The following is a 19,757-nucleotide window of genomic DNA, read 5'->3' as shown; positions in this document are numbered from 1 at the left end:
AAAATAAATTCCGGAATATATACGAAATTACGGCGGAAAAAAAAATCCATTTTACAGCGGAAAAAATAAAGGTAATTTATATTATTAAAAAAAATACGGTCGCAACCCGGAAATTCGAATTAATGGTAAAACGGTTACCCCGGTCCAATTACCGGGCGGTTAAAGCGGATAAAACGTTTCCGGGGCCGAACGTTATCCGGATATACGTTAATTTGGTTTTTAATTTAACCGACGGTTAAACGGGCGCCGTTACGTAACCGAAAAAATTATTAAAATAATAACGGTCGTTATTTATTTTAAAGGTTTTGGGGTAATAAAATACGAATTGTTTACGGTTATATTTCGTAAAATAACGGTAATATACGTAGGTTTATCGGCCATTTACGTAACCGAAATATAATATAACCTAACGTACAAATAAAAAGGATTTTTTAAAATATTAAATAAACCGTTAATTTTAGCGGTACGGGTAATTTTTCCGGCGTATAAAACCACCCTTTTATCCATTATTTTTAAAAACGTAGGATTATTTTCGGTCCGCGTGGCGTTAATTTATACCCGTTTAAAATACGGCGTCCGATTAAAATTTACGGATAAAAAGTATTTTTTTATTAACCGTTTACGTAAAATACCTTATACCCGTAATTCGGGCCATTCGGTTACAATTTTATAAACGGCCGTATAATTTTTCCCGCGGATCCGGAAATTAAAATTATACGTATTTTATAATACCCCGGATTTTCGTATTAATCCTACCGGAAAAATTTTAAAAAAAAAAACGGCCCGCCGTTTTATTAAATGGTTGGATATAATATTATTTAATAATATTATAATATATACGGATAATTCGGAAAAATACGAAAATAATTGCGTCCAAATAAGGTATAAATAGGCCGTTTTTAAAACGGGTTTGGAATTTACCGCAAATTCCGTATTTATTACGCCGGAAAATTACGTTTTCGACGCCGAAACGATTAACGCCCTAAAAAGGTTATAAACAGTAATTAAAATTTAACCAAACGCCCGGATTTAAATTTATATAAATAATATTTTAATTATTTGGGGTTTTAAAGGTAATACGCCGCGTTCGATTTAATAAATTTTTTTTGAAATTTTATAATTTTATTAATTTATTCCGAAAATAAAATACCGAAATTCGGATCCGTTAATACCTTGGGTACCAAAAAATTTCGGAAAACGACCGGGTTAATAAATTGGCCAAAACCGGTTCCGCCGGACCGCCGGACCCAAACCCGAAAGTTTAATAAATTACGTATAATAGTACCGGTACGGTTTTTAAAACCATTTTTTTCAAATATAAAAAAAAATTAATAACGTAAAAAATTTTGTAAACGGTTTTCCGTATATAGGAAATAAAAATTCCAATATATACCGAAAAAAAAACCCGAAAAATTACGTTTATCAAAACCCCTATTGGGCTATTATTTGGTTATAAAAACCGGTTACGGCAATTTTAAAGCCTATTATAACCGTTTTAACTATTAAAATATAAATATTTCGTATATTTGGTATTGGAAACGGATTTCCCCTAAATATCCGGTATATTACCGTTTTTCGCGGGCGGTATAAAAAAATTGGCCGTAATTTAATAATAACCGGCCGGTTGGGCCGTTAAACCGCGGTTAACGCCGTAAATTTTTCCAAATAAATTTCGGATAACCGAAAAATTTTAAAACGTTTTCGATAATTACTAATTATTTTAACGCCCGCCCCAAAACGGTCCGTTAACGTTCCGCGCGTTACAAATATATTTTACGTTTAAAAATACCGATTATAAACGATTTAAATTTAAACGAAAAATAAATTTATTATTTCTTTATTTATATTTTACGGTATAAACCGATAAACGAATTTTCCGCGTATTTTAGGCACGGGGTTATATTAGTAAATTAACCCTTTTAAATAAAACCGGGCCCGAACCCGGTTAGGTATAATCCGTTTTTACCCTTTTTATTTTCCTTTTATATAAATAAAAAAGATAAAACGCGCGTCGAAATATTTTTCGGAAAATTGCTAACGGCCGGTTAATAAGCCGGGCCGAGCCCGGCGTTAAATAATATTATTACTACTACTATTATTATTATTACTAATATTGGACGGAATAACGACGAACAAATAAAAAGTGGGAATACTGTATCGAGCATATTGCCTGTTAAGGAGCTAATGGGTTATCAAGGCTTAATCTAGCAAACAATCAAGTAAAATTCGTTTACAAACGTCGATGTTTAAAAAAATGTAATGGAATAATAATATTGGCAAAACAAGGCGAACAAATAATGGGACTAATTATTTCCCAAACCATTACGTCGATATCCAGCTTACTCGCGTAAACTAATTTGTAGGGCGCATGTAATGCGGCCCCGTACCCCGCGTATTACAGGCGGCAGATGGAACAAAAAGCAACGAGAAAAATTTTGGGGGGCGGCTATTTATGTTGGGCATATTAGTTAAATGGGCGGTCATTTTTTTTTCGTTTACCTGCAATTATATCCCGATATGAAAGTGGGGAAAGGCGCGCCGCAGGGTCCGACAATTACGATTAACTAATTAAGTTACTCTTTCCGTAGATTTTGAGGAAAAGTTCCATGTCTGGCCAAGGGAATTTAAGGCCGGGAATTAACTAAACCAGGTTGTAAAGGAAAGCCAGCTGCTGCACATCGAACCACTGCGACAGGAGAAATTACCCGATAATTTGTATGCGGACTTTGAAGGAAAAGACCAAAATACCGCAAATAACAGGGTTTCGTAAAAATAAAAGCTGCTAAGCGCCAAATCGATTATTTTTATCGATTACGGAATAAGCATCCATTCTTATTACCAAAAAAGGATCTCTTTCGATCCAGGTCGCGATAAGGTTCCGTATTTTTTTAATTTCCAGGTTTCCTTTTTTAAACCAAAATTCCGGGTACGGGTAAATTTTGGATAATTTAAAATATTCGTCGATAATTTTCGCAATATATAAACCGTTTATACGAAGGTTCGCGGCGGCGTTTAGGCGGTAATAGCGAATAACGTGGTAAACGTCGAGGACGATTTGAAAGGCAAAGTAATACCACAAATTGAAATTTTTAATAGTGTAATATTCGACGAAATTGGCGGTAATTTCGTCGCGTACAGGTAAAAGGGCGCCAAAATTTGCAACCACGCAATATTCGGGAAAAAGTTCCAGCAAAAAAATTTTATCCTTATTAAATTTTTCGATAACGGACATTTTAAATCGATCCGTTTTAGCGTTATAATTGCCGTAATAATCTAATTTATAAATTGGAATATTGCCGTTTTTAATAACGTCGAAAAATAATTGTAACAGGACTCCGGTAGGAAAGAACGCAAATTCAGCGATATTTAACAGTTCCTCATTATATGGCAGGCCGCCCTATTGTGGTAGGGGTAGGTGCAATGAAATCCCTGCGAGCTGGGCAGCCACGGAAACAACCAATTGTTGCAGGCCTATTCCTCCTACAGGGAATTGGTGCTGGTGGTCCTCCAAAACATCTTGGACCAAATTTCGCGCCAGCTGCAGGGCGGTGTCTGTGACTACAGCGGCAGTCGCGAAATCGATTTTGGAGCAGTTATATTTAATCCATTAAGCAATATTAGAATTACGAACGGGCCCCAAAAGATGTACTGGTAGTGGTAGGATTTACGGTGTCGGACAAAAAGCGTTTCCAGTTTGACAAATTATGGAGCAAGCATAAAATTCTGAAAAAGGGCTGGGACAGGAAATCGTTATCAGGTTCCTTTGCGTCATTTTCGACAATTTCCAGCTGGATAACATTATTAATAGTTAACGTTGCTAATTCATTTTCAGCGTTTTCGACAACGAAAGAAGCAAACCAATTAACCCAAGCGGGCGCGGACGAATCGTAATTTTCGACTACGCCAATAGGTTTTTTATCGCGGTGGGCAATGCTCGTTAAGCCAAATGACGGCGTTGTTTCCCAGGAAAGAAGCTCGCAAATTTCTTCCAAAACCTGAATAAAATGGGCATGTCTTTTTTCGACGGCATCGCGACCCCGTCCTAAAAACCACAAAATCACATTTTTACGGAATGTAATAGCACGTTTGGCAACGTTAAGCATCCGGGAGGGCGCTTTAAGGCTGGTATTAAAAATAGCTCGCGCGAGCGTCAAAAACTCCCCTACAGTAATTTGGTATTTAGCTGCCTTGGATGCAGAGCCTGTGATTAAATAATTGTAAGCTTTTAAGCTATAAAGCTCCAAAATCCTGCCTTGAAGCAGCGTAAACTCAGGCGGTAAAAAGACCTAGGCTGACCGGCATCTTTTTTCTTCCTTTTGGCCGCTGGAATGGAAGAAAGACAGGCAGGTTCAAGGCCAACCTTCTTCGCAAAATTAACCAGCCATATTGCGAACCGGTTAGTGTCGTTTTTGTACTGCCTGTAACTATTTTGGAGGAAGTTAGAAAACATTGCAGCGGCTATTAAGCTCTGCGTGTGGGATGACTGCTTCAGTCTAACAGGACCCGATTAAAACTCGCAAGGTAAAAAAAATCGCGACCGCAGCGCGACCATATAAAGTGGGTATTAAGTTTACCGCATTAAAAAACCCCCCGTTTTTATGATAAGGTGGGGTTAAGGGGTTAATTATATTACGTTAGTTTGTATATCCTGGGACTGTGATCGGAGATTAGGTGTTCCAACTATATAATCGTTGGACCAATGTTACCTCGTCATACCACTTACTTGTCCTTAATACCTTTATTATACCGTAAAAAGTTTTCCAAGGGACTACAAGAGATACGAAATTCGAATCAAGTTATTGTCACGGCCAAATATACATTGGAGAACTTAGTGTATTAGTCGCTATTAACGAAAATTTTAAACTGAAAAGAAGAGAGAAATTACAATTAACGGCGCGCTGGAGAGACGCGTTTAAATCCGGGGTTAGTGGACCCTTTATCCGATCCCTGGCTCGGCGTGGAGCCGAGTCGTGATTCTGAGGGTAGGTCTGGGGGCCTGATCCTCACATTTAACATATTTTAATTATTACCTAGTTATCGATGTGACATTTGGACCATAAAATCACCAGACCCGACCCTAACCCCTGACCAACAACCCACCAGGGTGATATTTTCATCGACGTCGCGTTAAGCCCAAAATTTGTTTATTTGCTTTCTTCTCCTCAAAGTAAAATCTTCGTCGATAAATGCCAATAAACTAGCTTCCGTGTTATATTTACCCTGGCCGTAATATAATTCTATTTTTAAAAAAATCGTTGGCCTAGCGATTACTAAATAAAACGCAACAATTTATTTTTACGCCGCTGGCAAACGACGAAAATAAATCCGCACCCGATAAACCCGACCCGACCGGAGTTTAACAGGGACGTTAATTCCAGTCCCCGACCACGACCGATCCAACCTATGCCCATATTAAAAAACCATCCACCTGCGAGCAGAAAATTACAAAAATTAATTACGAACCAGGCGGAGCAAATAAACCGCCCCATTAACGACCCGACCCGATTAAAAAGCGAAACAAACTTTTACCCAGGCACCAATTCCAATATCGAGGACGAGATCGAAATTGCATTTTCTTCGCGGTTCCCGGAGCTTAACGTAAACGCACAAAAAATAACCCCAAAATAATGGGCGACGCAAACGACCCAACCAACGAAATCGCTAGGTTAAAAGCGGAAATATTTAGGTTAAAAAACGCGTTAAAAAACGACATATCCAGCCCCAAACCCTACAAAAAATTAAAACACCGAGAACGACGTTGCGGCAATTGCGGTAAACCTGGACATAATGCACGCACCTGTCAGGAGGATGCAGAAATGTCTGATGTACATATATCCGATTGAATTAAGGTAAATTGAACAACGCTGGCGTTGCAATTGAAATTGGAAATAGTATTGTGCAGGAAAAGTGTCCGGGGTCCTGATGAACCACGTTATATCTATTTCCGATTATATTAAGGTAAAATAAGTAATGCTTGCGTTGCAATTAAAGCTGGGAGTTGGACCGACCGAAAAAGTGGCCCGGGTCCTGATGAACCACGTTAACTATTTGTTTTATTTATTATTTGTTTTTAAAACAGAATAAACGTTTAAAACATTGGCAGGCGTTTAACGCTGGTTATTTATTTACTGCATATTTAATTACAAAACGTAGCTCTAATATATAATCCAGCTTTTTTTGACTGTTTAATCAAGCCCACACCTTTGTTACAGGATTATAGAGGATTGTTACACTGCCGATATTTGGGGCGTCGGAAGATGAAGGCACATATGGTCGGCATGGCGAAGATTATGCGGAGTAGCCGGATAACCCTCTTTTCTCGGTAAGTGGCTCTCGAAACAGTCCCCATAGCTTTCCGCCAACCCAATTTGAACCATGGCGAAAATGGTAATAATAGTTAGGAAATGCATTCTCTTTTAAAAAGGACCCCGCACTCGGTTTAACTGGTTAAAGATGGTTAGCGTATACGCGTCCAACATGTTTTATAAAATTATAATCCTGATATTGTTAGGGTGGATGGTATATGTTGGCAACATTTTAAAAGTGTTTTTATCAGGCTTACCTAATTTAAAAAAGCGGACAAAAAAGAGTAAAATCAAGGAAAAAGAATAGTCGAAGAACTTTATTGGCCAAACGTAAATTGTGTGAAAAGCTTTAATGGGAGGCGGTTATTTGTTAAAATAAATATACATTATTGAATCCTTTGCCAACTTTTACGAAGGTGGCTTTTATATTATATAAAATCATTAGGTATTTTTAAACCCATAAAAATTTATTCGGGCGTCGTTTGAAAGTGAATACTGCATTAATTAAAATGTATTAACTAATATATGCAATGTGCGTGAAATTAAATTTAATGCGGCATTAGGTGAGTTCGAACTTTAAATCCTCAACGTATTTTAATTATTACCTATTTATATCAGGTGTTAAATTAGAATCGAATTACCGCTTTACGAACCTTCTTAAAAATATAACACTCGCATTTTTTATCATATTTATAGTATATTATTTTTGTTTTAATAAACTTCAACACCTTTTTAATATGTTATTATTAAGGGTGTAACTTATATAAAAAATGTACATTTTCTTTTACCCAGGACGGATATTTTAATATCCGCTGGGGTTTTATAATTATACCGGGGCTATACAAATAATGTGACCGAATTTGTTTTATAAAAACTTGTAACGTGGTTCATCACCGAGTCGCGCATACCACCTGTCACGGCCAGGTATATATTGGAGAACCTCAGTGTATTAGGCGCTATCGACGAAAATTCTAAACTGAAAAAAAAAAGAAATTACCATTAACGGAGCGTTGGGGAAACGCGTTTAAATACGGAGTTAGTGGACCTTTTACGCGCCCTGGGCTTAGCGTGGCTGGTAAGTGGAATGGCGATTCTAAGGTTAGGTTTGGGGGCCTGATCCTCACATAATCCAGCGTTTCCCAAGGCGTTTTGTTTCTCCGGAGGCCTGAAGGATTCGTTCCGCAAAATAGCGTAGTTCTTAATGCGTTGGCGGAAGGCCTAACGCGGCCTGCGCAAATACCCAATCTGCCAAATAGGTTTCCTGCTCCTGTGAAAGCCTTTAACAAAATTTTTTCGCTTGTTGAATTGATTGGGCCCCCTTTAAACGATCGTAAAAGGTATTCCGAGGAATACCCCATTTTTGCGAGGTTTTGTAAACTGATTTGCCATTTTTTATGTTAGAAACGGCAGCAAAAAGCTGATTTTCAATATACTGTTTTATTGGAAAGTTTGGAGCAAAAATTTTTAAAAATCGAGTTCCAAAATGAAAAATTTGTCTGAATATTTATAAAATAAAACAAAGGGTTAATGTGGCTGAGTAGATATTTTTAAGGGCCGGACTTTAGGGCGGTCGGAGATGTGGGGCCCAACGTTAACATCAGGGCATTATTTAGGTTTGTTGATAAGTTGCTGGCTAACCAAAAAAAGAATGTAAAAGGTAAAAATAAAAGCAAAAACAAAAAAAAAAAAAAATGGAGACAGAATAAACATAAACACCAGTCAGTCGCACTAACCATCAACGGTGCGTAGTCCAGCTAAGGAAATTTGAACCCATGTTTTTAATCCCACTAGGAAACCGGAAACGACCAGGAGCAATATTGCTGTCGTATAAAGGGCAAGTTTTGAGTCTTTGGAAAACCCCATAACAATCGCAAGCCGCAGCGAGTTTCAAGAATTTATATTCTTATTCCAAAATTAATTTCATATGGTGTCGCTTTCGAAGAGGCAATAAGGAAATATAATAATGGAATTTAAGAAAATAGAAAGGTTTGTTTCGAGGTCAGCCTTTATATTCTATTATTTTCCCCTGGGTATTTCGAATAAACTGTATTTCCTGCCGTGCAATTAATTTGATAAAAAGGCCAAAAAAACAGATTGTCGATTGCGGGTTTTTGGTTTTATTTTCAAATTATCTATTCATTGGTCCACGTTGTATTATTGTGCCGGCCAGGCCGTTCCTATTTTTCTGACGGACGTTTAAACAAAGTTTGTATTAATGTACCCTGTGGTTTTGAAATCCTGGGCCGCCAGGCGGTATAGTTCTATAACGGTCGAACCTAGAATGTAAATACAAGGCTCTTAATCGCTGTTGTTCAAATATACGCGATTTTACCTTAGAAAAACTAAGTCGACCCACCCCTTTACGGTCACCCCCCTTCACGGATACCACGTTGGCCCACACCCGTGTTTCTATACGTCGAACGCGAACGCGAATATCTACACCATTTCGCGTCATTTTTTATTATTTGTAAGCTTATTTAATTGTTATTTACGCCATGTATCGATATACAGAAACTGATTTATACGAAGCCGCGGTAGAGGTTCGGAATAATGTCCCAATCGCTACAGCCGCCAAAAATCACAATATTCCGACCACCACTTTTCGAAGGCGATTCCAAAGCCACCCATCCCGCGCGCAGTATAATGAGTCACGCCAAAAGCTTTCTAACAGCCAGGAAACAATGCTAGCAGAATGGTGTTTGGGTTAAGAGATTTTGGGCTACCCTCTTACCCACAAAAAGATTAAGGAAATCGCGAACCGGATCCTCCTTACCTCTGGCGACGAGTCCGGGGTTGGGAAGCATTGGATTAACCGATTTTTGGCCCAGCATCCAATCCTTAGGACCCAAAGACCCAAGACTATGGATCACGCACGTATAAATGGTGCAATTACGGCTATAATTAAGGAATGGTTCTAACATTTCGAAACCCCCCTTATAAGGGCCCTTAAGCCCGAAAAGATCCATAACATGGACGAGTTTGGAATTATTAAAGGTATGGGAGAGAATGGGCTTGTTGTAGGATCCCGTTATACCCGTGGGATTTAGAAAAAACAGCCTGCAGGTCGTAATTGGACCTCTGGTATACAAAGCATATCTGCGGCCGGCAAAGCGACCAACCCGCTTGTTATTTTTAAAGGCAAAAGCGTCCAACAACAATGGTTCCCTATTATTAACTACGAGGATTTTTAAGGATGGAAGTTTACCGCTACAAAGAACGGCTGGACTACCAACGAAACCGCATTGGAGTGGCTTAAAATTATTTTTTTGCCAGAAACTACTCCAGCAAACCCTACAAAGGTGCGATTATTGGTTATGGATGGCCACGGTAGCCATACAATAACCGAATTTATGATTTTATGCGTACAGCATAATATTTATATCATTTACCTGCCTCCTCATACCTCTCATGTTCTCCAGCCTCTCGATTTATCCATTTTTTCCGTGTTGAAAAGAGAGTACAGAACACTCATTACGAATTTGGGTTCTCGTGTTGACAATACGGTTATTAGAAAGCGATGGTTTCTACGGTGCTATGCAAACGCACGGAAAAAGGCCCCAACAAAATCGAATATCCGGTCAGGCTTTAAAGCGGGTGGTATTTGACCTGTCAATATGGCCAAACCGCTTTTCAACCCCCTTTTGCTCGAAAACGTCACTCGACGACGAAAAAGGCTTCGATTAAAAATTATAGGGTTGTCAAATAGTGAAAATAATGTATCTTCACCAGCTTTAATTGACCAGGAAGCTTCTGCAGTCGTTTGGAAAACCCCGTCGGGGTTTGCAGATTTGAGGAAGTCGTTCGTTAAATATTATGCGATTGAAGGTATAAATTCAACATGCAGAACGTTGTTCCGGTGTGTGGAAAAAGGCATGGCCAACAAAAACGTCGAAATTGCTTACAAAACACGGCAAATTGAGATATTAAAAGCCAAAATTGAAAAGCTACAGCCTCGGAAGCGGAGGAAGGTCCAAACAGACCCAAATTCCACCTTTGCATCGATTAAAGGTGTTCGCGATGCACAAGTGCAAGCTGGGGCAATCGAAATCATAGATTCAGAATCTTCAAATGAAGGGGAACGAGCTGATATGTTGGATTGCATCGAAGTAGCTAGTTTTAGTAGTGAAGATAAAGATTGAAGTCCTGGTTGCGAATATTCACCTGCGCGATTTAAGGTATCCGTAAAGGGGGGTAACCGTAAAAGGGTGGGTCGATTTATGGAGGGCCTCCTGCATAATAAGCAGCTATACTGGGAAGCCTTTAAGATAAAATTATGCCCTAATTCCAGGATATACCGGGGAAGCACCAATAGCAAAAGACGCTATATTGCCTGGGCACCTCTAACAAGCTAAATTACAGGGTATTTAAAAACATGGGTTCGCCGCCGTGATTTCCCCTACCCCCAACAGGTTACCATTTTCGGGGCATGTGATTGGTTAAATCTACTAACCCTCGCCTTTTACCGGCTTTGAGGGGTAGATTTTGTGGTGAGCTTATTTCTATTGGCCTTCACCTCCACGGAGCCTAATAAGAGGATAATTTTGGGTAGTATTCCGGCATTTAACTGGAATATATTTAAATCGATTTTCGCCCTTGCTTTTTAAATTTTAACGTAGGTTGATAAAAGGAGGGCCCGTAGTTTTTCAGGGTATTGCCGCTTGTTACTTTTCGGTTTCGGTCAAAAACAAAAACGCGCCTTTAATTGTATTATTACTCGGGTATTACAAGCTTTTTTAATAAGCATTTACCACAGCTATCGAATGGCCAAATGCAGGAGCCCTCCATCGGTTTTTCGCGGCGGTAAACAAATACGCAACTCGATTGGCTGGCCTTGCAATGGCGTAAATAGCTTTTTGGGCATTTATAACCCCATTTTAGCAGCGCAAATTATAAACGGATTAACACAACATTACAAAAAACAGGCCAATTGGTTAGGCTGCGTTTGTGCGACATAACCAACCAATCGGATAAATTCCTTTATAAAGGGGCTACGTAATAATATTTAAATTGTAGGTGGCAAATTTATATAATGCCATTTTCGTAAAATTATAAAAACACCACTAAGGGGTATTTGGCGTTTTGTTTAGTAAACAGCGTCGAAAAAAAAAGTTTTGTTCAGGTTTCCAAAAAGGTGGGTAGGACGGAAAACCCCCGATAAAATTATTGGCAAAATTAACCCTGCGATTAGGCAATAAACCGCGCAAACAAAAATAAAGGCCTTTTTGCCAAAACAGCAGTTATACGATTACCTATTTTTTAATGCAAGGTTTACGTTAACCAATTGTAAATGCATTTTTTGGACGAATATAACACCGCAAATTGTCGGGCTGCATCTCGTTATTAACGCCCATAGCCTTTAGCACGGAGATTGGAAACTTTTGGCCATATTTAAACACATACGTGTATATAACCATTTGCTAAACGTTCATTCGGGCTTTCCGAAAATGCCATTTAAAATGGTTAAAACGGTCCAATAACTAATCCGACTTTTTTTTCAGTTTTTTGGTAATTGGTATAAACAGGGACGGGTAAAATATAAATATAAAATGGGATTTTAATAGGCACATTAAAAAAAAACAAAAAGGACAAACCAAATACCATTTATATTTCCAATTTAAAGCTCGGATTATTTTACAATCCAACCAAATTTCCCACTTGCGGCAAAAAAAAATAAAAATGGCGTTTCCAATTTGAAATAATTTACAACATTCCCACCGCATTTCGAAAAATAATACAGCTCTCCTTAAATTTAATATGCGGTTTAACAAAAATTTGCGCTGGTAATATATTACAAAACTTTCGGGGGCAACGGATTTAATTTCGGTGTCGTTTATAATTGCCACGACTAAGGGGGATAAAACGTGTTTAAAATTGGAAAATATATGGCGCTCGATCACCTAATTAGTAACGTTGGTAACAAAAACCTTCAACTGGACCTTTTTACGTCGCAAAATTCAGTAATAGTTTTTTATAATTCGCATATTTTTTAAAGCCATTACGAATAAATATAAAGGAAAAAAATACCTTGTAAATCGCGTGCAAACAGTCCAAAACCTCCTCGCAGCTAAATTTCTCCATATCGACATTAAATTCGCTGGTGGTTTTGGATAACGTCCCAATAACTAATTTTAAATCGAATTTGTCGTAATATGCGCCTCGGTTGCAATTTATATTGGAGCGATATTTAAATAAGGCAGGATTAATAACATTAAACCGCGTTCGTAGCTTATTTTCACCGGTCCTGTGGAGGTTATCCGTATAATAAGTCGGGACCCCCCCTAACGGATTACCCCCCCTAACGGATTACTCCCAGCCACCGAATATTCCCAACCACCCCAATTAATATTAACGCGTTATTTAATCAATTTTTTCGCGTTTAATCCCATATTTTGGATTCTAATTTTTTAATTAACAATACCGCGATATTTAAAATCTAATATTAATATCGCCTTTAACGTTATCGTGGCCGGCCAATTAATCCGGAAAACCTCGATCGAATACGGAATTTCATATATTATCTTCCAAAGCCAATATACCGGCAGTTAGTTTCGCCGTAAAGCCCAAAAACCGTTCCAACGTTTATTTAATATTTAAAAAGCCTATTTTTTAAATTGGATATTAATTTAAACCGTATTAGGGCTTTTACCGACCCACTAAAAGTTACGTAATTTAGCCGGCCGGATTTTAAAAGTTAAAAATAATTTAAAACCTTTAGGGAAACGATGGATCCAAGGTTTTTTAAATCGCCATCCCTTTTTAAAAATATAACGGCTTTTACGTATTAATTTACAACGTATTAATAACGTTATTACGGTTATTATTAGGGAATGGTGGTAACGGTTAAATATTTTAAAAATACGGGTTATTAAACCCCAAAATCGTTGGAATATGGACGAAACCGGTATATTAAAAGGCCAGGAATTTAACGGCCTAATATTAAAATCGCGATTTACGAAAATAATATTTAAAAAACAGCCTGGAACGCGTGGTTGGACTACGTTTATCGAATGTATTTCGGTTACCGGCCGGGCCTTTTTTCCTTTCGTTATATTTAAAGGAAAATCGGTAGAATAATAATAATTTTTTACCAATTTAAATTAATATAAATTATAGTATTTTACGGTTTTAAAAAACGGGTAAATAAATAATAATATTATATTATAATGGCTGGAAACGGTATTTTTTCCAAATACCAAATTAACCCGGCTTATAAAGGTTCGATTATTAATTATTAACGGCCCCGGATTATATATTACCCCCGATTTTATGGCCAAATATTTCGAAAATAACGTTTATATAATTTATTTACCGGTATATATATTTTACGTTTTTTAACCGTTAAATTTAACGGTTTTTTCGACTTTAAAAAAGGCTTACCGGCGGCAATTATTAAAAATAGGTAAATTTAACAATTTTACAATTATTAGTAAACGATTTTTTTTTGCTAATTTTTACCAAGCCCGTTAAAAAACTTTTACCGTTTAAATTATTATAAACGGTTAACGTATAATAGGGTTATAGCCCGTTAATATAACCAAACCGTTATTAAACCCACTATTTTTGGAAAATTGCAATTTACGTATGGAATAATATATTATTACGCCTTTAAATAAAAGTAAAAAACGAACAAAATTACCAATTAATCCGGGGGAAATTTTAAATTTCGACCAAAACGTTTTTATTATGGTATAAAAAACCCCAAATAATTTTAAAAAGGTTACGGATTAATTGGTTTATTATACCCAATTAATTGGAAATAATTTTACCCAACGGTTATTATTTTCCAAATTTCGAAAAAATTTTAAATCCAAAAATTTACAATTTATAACGGCCCTAATACGAATAAAAATATTGGAAACCCAATTGGAAATAACGGCATTAAAGAAAAAAAAGAGGGTGGTTTTAAACCCAAATTTTACGTTCGTTAAATTGCGGGAAATCCAATACATTTAAATAAAAGCCGGTACAATTAAAAAAATGCGTAAAACATTTTTAAATTTTAACGATTCCGGTAATATAATGGAATATATAATAGTCGAATAAATTGGTATTAATATAATAAATTATTATTGGTAATATTAATCCGGATCGTGATTTTTAGGGTAATTCGCTAGGGGGGGTAATCCGTTAGGGGGGGTCCCGACTTAATTTTAAATTAGAAATTTTTAATTTCTTATTTTGGTCGTATTTAAAAATTCCCGTACCACGGGAATATTTACCTGTAAAGAAAAAAATATGTTCCAGAGTTACTATTGGTTTAACGTACCACTAATTAAGCCCGTATTTAACGGCATATTAAATCGGTAGGTTCAAATTTAATGCGATGTTAAACAAAAGCCGGGACGTGGCGTTATTTTGTCGGATTGGGAAATTTTTTGCAGTTAAAATCGAATATCTCGGATCGTATAAAGGGTTTTCCAAACAAATAAAGAGGTTGTTAATAAAATCGTATAATCGCTGCGATCGGTAAAAATAATATAATAAATTAACCGTATTTTATCCAACCCCTATTTACGTAATCGCAAATTCTGTTGAAAATTCGTCTCCTGGTTTTTAACGTTACGTATTTACATACGTAATTTATTAACTCGCTATTTGCTTATAAACGAACAGGCTATTTTTATATTAACCGCAGATATGCCCCTTCCTAAACCCGTAAATAATTAACAAAGGAAATAATAAAGCAAATAATTATATTTAGTTTAGAAAATTATATTATATTATTAATCGGATTTTACCTTTTTTTTTACCATATATCGTTCTTTGTTTGGGGCTATAGAGCTGTATAAGGTATGGGGCCGATAGGAAACCAAAAAAAACGATGCTATGGGTCAAAATCTGGAAATACTACGCTTAAAAGTTTAATAATAATAACGGTTGGTATTTATTTATAGCTTTACTTTCCGTTAAAAATACCTACCCCTGGAATTGCTTAAACCTAATTAACCGCGACATCTTAGGCCAAATACGTCGTTAGGGGTTACCTTTATTTGCCATAATTCACCAATGCGGCTATACAAAAGTTGGGTTTTTTTAAAAATATTGCGGTGGGTTAAAATTTGTTATAGCTTTTTACCAAAAAAATTCGACGTATATTAAGCCAGGTTTAATTATAATAAAATAATTGGGGCGAAAAGTGTTGCAAGGTACGAATCGGCACAAATATATCCTTATTAATTGCCGGAATATTACCATATGTTATCCGTAAAGGTAAAGGCCAATAAAAACGAACCCGTTACAAAACGTACCCCTTAAAACCCAGCATTAAACCTCCCCCCCGAATTTCCGTCTTACCTTTAAACCTCCCTGTTCGAAATCGAAAGTCGGTAATTCCAACCAACCATATACCCCGAAAACGGTAAACAATTGGAAATGGGGAGATTACGGCGGCGACCCGTATTTTAGTTTATAAACGAGATTTCCAGGTATTTTAGCGTATTTTTTATTGGTAATTCCCCGGTATATATCTTTAAAACAGGTACAATTTACCATAAAAGCCTTCCAGTACAATTACGGTCGCAGGAGGATTTTACCAAATAATATTATTTTAGCCTATTTACCTGGTATATCCTTTTATCCGGAAAGCCTCCTGTAATTATGCTGAATTTTTTTTCCCAAAACGGCATTAGTCCGTTACCGAAAAATATGGGATAAATTAACTCCAGCAATACAATTAAATTAACATATTATTATATAATTATACGTAATTAAATTTCGGTGGGGTTATTTTTGTATTTTATTTACCTGGTTCCAAAAATGGATGGTGGAATTTTCAATCGCTTTTATTATATTAAATCCGGGATTTGGCTAATAGCGGTTAAGATGCAGGTGGTATTTTGGACGAAGGCCTTAATTAGAAAAGCGGTGTAACGAGGTGTTAACAATTAAAAGATTTAGGACAAATAAATATTGGTTTGGTAAGATTATTAAAAGTTTGCCTGCCCAATTTAAACGAAAAGCCTGTTTTGGCATATAATCGCCTGCCAATTACAAAAATAATCCTTATCCTATAAGTTTAATTAATTTCCCAAAACGTTACCGGGGATATTCCTACCGGCTGATTTATTTTTATATAATAATATCCATCCCGTATTATTACCCATAAACCGAAGCGAGAATGGTTTTCCGATATGTAAAAGGAAGGGTTTTAGCATTAAAATTATTATTAACTTATGCCGAGGGATATATCCGCGCCGACGGTAACGTTTCGGCCCGTAATAAGTAAACGGCCGTATTATATATATTGGTTTTACCATTTTTTCTTCGGTTGGTAAAGGGTCGAAATATTATCTTTATTGTATTTAACCAGGGTAATTAAATAGGGCGGCGTTTTTTCCAAAATATTTGGTGGAAGCTTTTTGGTATGCATTTTATATTTAATCTATTAAAAACCTTTACCAGTTATTTTACAAATTGGAAAACGGCGCAAAAATATAAACCTAAACCAATAATATAACCGTATAACTTATTTTTAACTTATTACAAAAAAATATTTAGGCGTATTACGTATTTGCCGGTTTTTAATATTTATAAATGGGTATATGGGGTTGGAATTTAAATATAAATATAATTTATATATAATTTTTTTATATATTTCGATAACAGACGGCCTTATTTTCCCCAATTATCAACTATTTTTAATTTCGAAAATAAACGTGCCGAAACAAAAGGGTAAAAATTTAAAAGAAGCGCAGGAAAAGGGAAATTCCACCATTATCTGCAGCTGCGGAAAATGTTTTACAGCAAAGTTTTTATTTGAACAGCATTGGAGGGATTCGCCCAAATACAAAAATAAGGTGTAACCCAACGACTTTCCGAAGGTTAACCAAAATAAAGTAAATATTTAATATAATATTATTGTTATTAATTGCTAATCTTTGCTTTCCATTTCGGAATTGAGAAATTGTAAAATATTACTAACTACTTCAAATTTTAGAACCAAATACGTAATTATAATAAAGTAAAACCTTTTATTTAAGTTGGCGTTTATCCTAAATAATTCCAGGATTATGGGCGCACGTATAAAAATTAACTAACAATAATACGTAGGCTATAAAAACGTCCAAAAAAATTATCGCGGGGGATAATACCGTTAAAACCAGTAAAAACGGGCCAAGAAAGAACCCAAACAAACGACGTTAAGAACAAATAGCCAAATATAAAAACAATAAAGCAAATTACGCGTATAATAGCGTTAATGGTATAGCTTTTTTCCCACGTCGCTTTGGCGGCTACAATTCTAGCCCTGCGCATTTCCCGAATTCTGGAAACAAAAATCGCATAATTCCAACAAAATCCTATAACGGAGGTTAATATCTAGTCGGAAATTGTAGGTATTATAGCCAATATTTTAACGTAAACCATCTTTAAAAACGGGTTAGGATAACAATGCTATTACGTACGGATAAGGCAGCCTGCTGTAACAGGAAACAAAAGCTTCGCCGATCAAATTTCTTTATCCCCTATTTTATACTGTATATACGCGTTAGCAGTAATTTACTGTATAGCCGTACCGCGCGTATATATATTCTGAAAATTAAAATATTTTCTGCTATCGTAATTGGCTGCAAATTAACAAAAGCTAATACCATATGGTTTTCCCAAATATGCTTTTTAACCATGCGGAAAAACTTTATATAAACCATATTGGCCCGTACAAAACATGGGACAAGGTGTATAATCTACTGGACAGCCGCTTTAACACTAATACGAACCATAATAAGTAGGCGCTATAATTTCTTTTTTAAACAGCAACCCGAATGCGGTGGCGATGGCGATCATATAATTATCGGGCTAACCAATCTCGCATACCGAAAGCGATTTGTAATAATAAATATGGTACCATTACCCTAAAACACTCCAAACGAGACGTTTTAACAAATACTATAAATTTTTAACAAATGGGCTGTTTTTAACGTATAATGGTTAAATTTTGATTAAAATTTCAAATGGGATGCGAAAATGGAGCCGTCCATAGCATAGAAATTAAATCATGGAATTTCGATAGTTAATCTGGTTTGGAAGGTGGCGCGTAATAAATATTATTAAAAAGACTTTAAATCGGCTCGTCCGGCGCCGATTAAATTAAAATTTAAAATTTTCCTTTTTACCATAGCAAAATAGTAATTCGGATTTAAATTTGGTAATTAAAAAAATCAAAAATTGATAAATTTGGGGTAAAATAGATTTTTATTAGCGAAAATATAAGTACCGATATTCCCGTTAACTTTAAATTTATTAAGATTTAAAAGCAATACCGTCTAAAATTACCAACCGGAAATAGGCCGGGATCGCTGCTATCGGCAATTAACGGTAAAATCCGTACAGTTTAGGAAACCTTTTTCCGGTCGGTATAAGCGACGTATAGGTCGCTAGCGATGGTTTATTTTACATACGCGGGTAACGGTAAAATTTACTTGGGTTTATTTGCCTCCTCGCTATCGACCCTGCGACGTTTCGGGTTTCCCTCGATAGGGTTAGTTTCCCTGGTAAGATTCCACCTAAGAAATCCTATTTAGTATAGAAACGAAATTAAAAACAAAAGGTTAATTACAAATTTGTAAAAATCGATATAATATATATCGGGTTACCAAATTGCTTTTCGCACTATTAATATTTACTACGTATTTTCCACGTATTTTCTACGATTTAGCAATATTATAACTTTTTTTCCAAGTTTTACACAATATTTGGTCCATCCCGAATGTAAAATTCTGGGAAAATATGGAAAACATTTCGAAAAAAAGGTAAATTAATTAAAAATATAGGTATTTCGCCCAAATTAATCGCAAATTAATTTAATATCGCCACCTTTGTTTTATTCCGTTTTATCGTTGGCCCGGCGAAACGAAAATTTACCATATATTCCTACTTTATCGTTTATTAATTTGCTATTTTAAAGGCATTGGTAAAAGGGGGATTTAAAGAAGTAATTAAATAATCGGTCGAATGGAATAACGTTAACGAGTTAATTTTCGTTAATTTTTGGCATTTTATTTACAACGGAAATTATAATATTCCAAAGCAGTTCGTTACGCCTATATTAAAAGTTTTTACCAATTCTATAAAGGCAAACGCGTTTAAAACTTAATTTGGTAAATATACCCAAATCGAGCAATTTTAACCTAAAATTTTGGACCCAGACGAAAAAAGGTTAATCGAACTTTTTAGGGTCGACAATTGGGGCTTTTTCGCGTCAGCCAAAAAATATTACAAAAAATGCAGATATTATAAAAGGAAAAACGCATATAAATGGGGTGAAAATATTATTGTTACATATACGGCCATAAAAAAAAAAATAAACAGAGAAATTTTATGGGATAATTTTAAACGGTTATAGCGTATGGACTTTTCCGGCTTTATTAAAAACGGCATATTTAATACAAAAGGCGGGCCGGACGCGGATATATTTATTTACCATTGCCAAATATATATTCTAACAAATCGCTATAG

The 19,757-nt window shown here is 35.9% G+C and overlaps 2 protein-coding genes across 2 annotated transcripts; both read right to left on the bottom strand.

Moving 5' to 3' along the window:
- Positions 1-2,782: 2,782 nt before the first annotated feature.
- Positions 2,783-4,450, bottom strand: PgNI_12087 (uncharacterized protein; the record flags this gene model as incomplete). Its single annotated transcript, XM_031132042.1, has 4 exons — positions 2,783-3,397; positions 3,458-3,538; positions 3,669-4,201; positions 4,297-4,450. The coding sequence occupies 4 exons, from the start codon at positions 4,448-4,450 to the stop codon at positions 2,783-2,785; spliced, it is 1,383 nt and encodes a 460-aa protein (XP_030977317.1).
- Positions 4,451-16,090: 11,640 nt separating this feature from the next.
- Positions 16,091-16,561, bottom strand: PgNI_12086 (uncharacterized protein; the record flags this gene model as incomplete). Its single annotated transcript, XM_031132041.1, has 2 exons — positions 16,091-16,139; positions 16,329-16,561. 2 exons carry the CDS (start codon positions 16,559-16,561, stop codon positions 16,091-16,093), a joined length of 282 nt encoding a protein of 93 aa, XP_030977303.1.
- Between the last annotated feature and the right edge of the window lie 3,196 nt (positions 16,562-19,757).

This window comes from Pyricularia grisea (genome assembly GCF_004355905.1).
Source record: "Pyricularia grisea strain NI907 chromosome Unknown Pyricularia_grisea_NI907_Scaffold_8, whole genome shotgun sequence".
Lineage (NCBI taxonomy): Eukaryota > Fungi > Ascomycota > Sordariomycetes > Magnaporthales > Pyriculariaceae > Pyricularia > Pyricularia grisea.
This window is presented reverse-complemented; position numbering and strand designations above follow the sequence as displayed.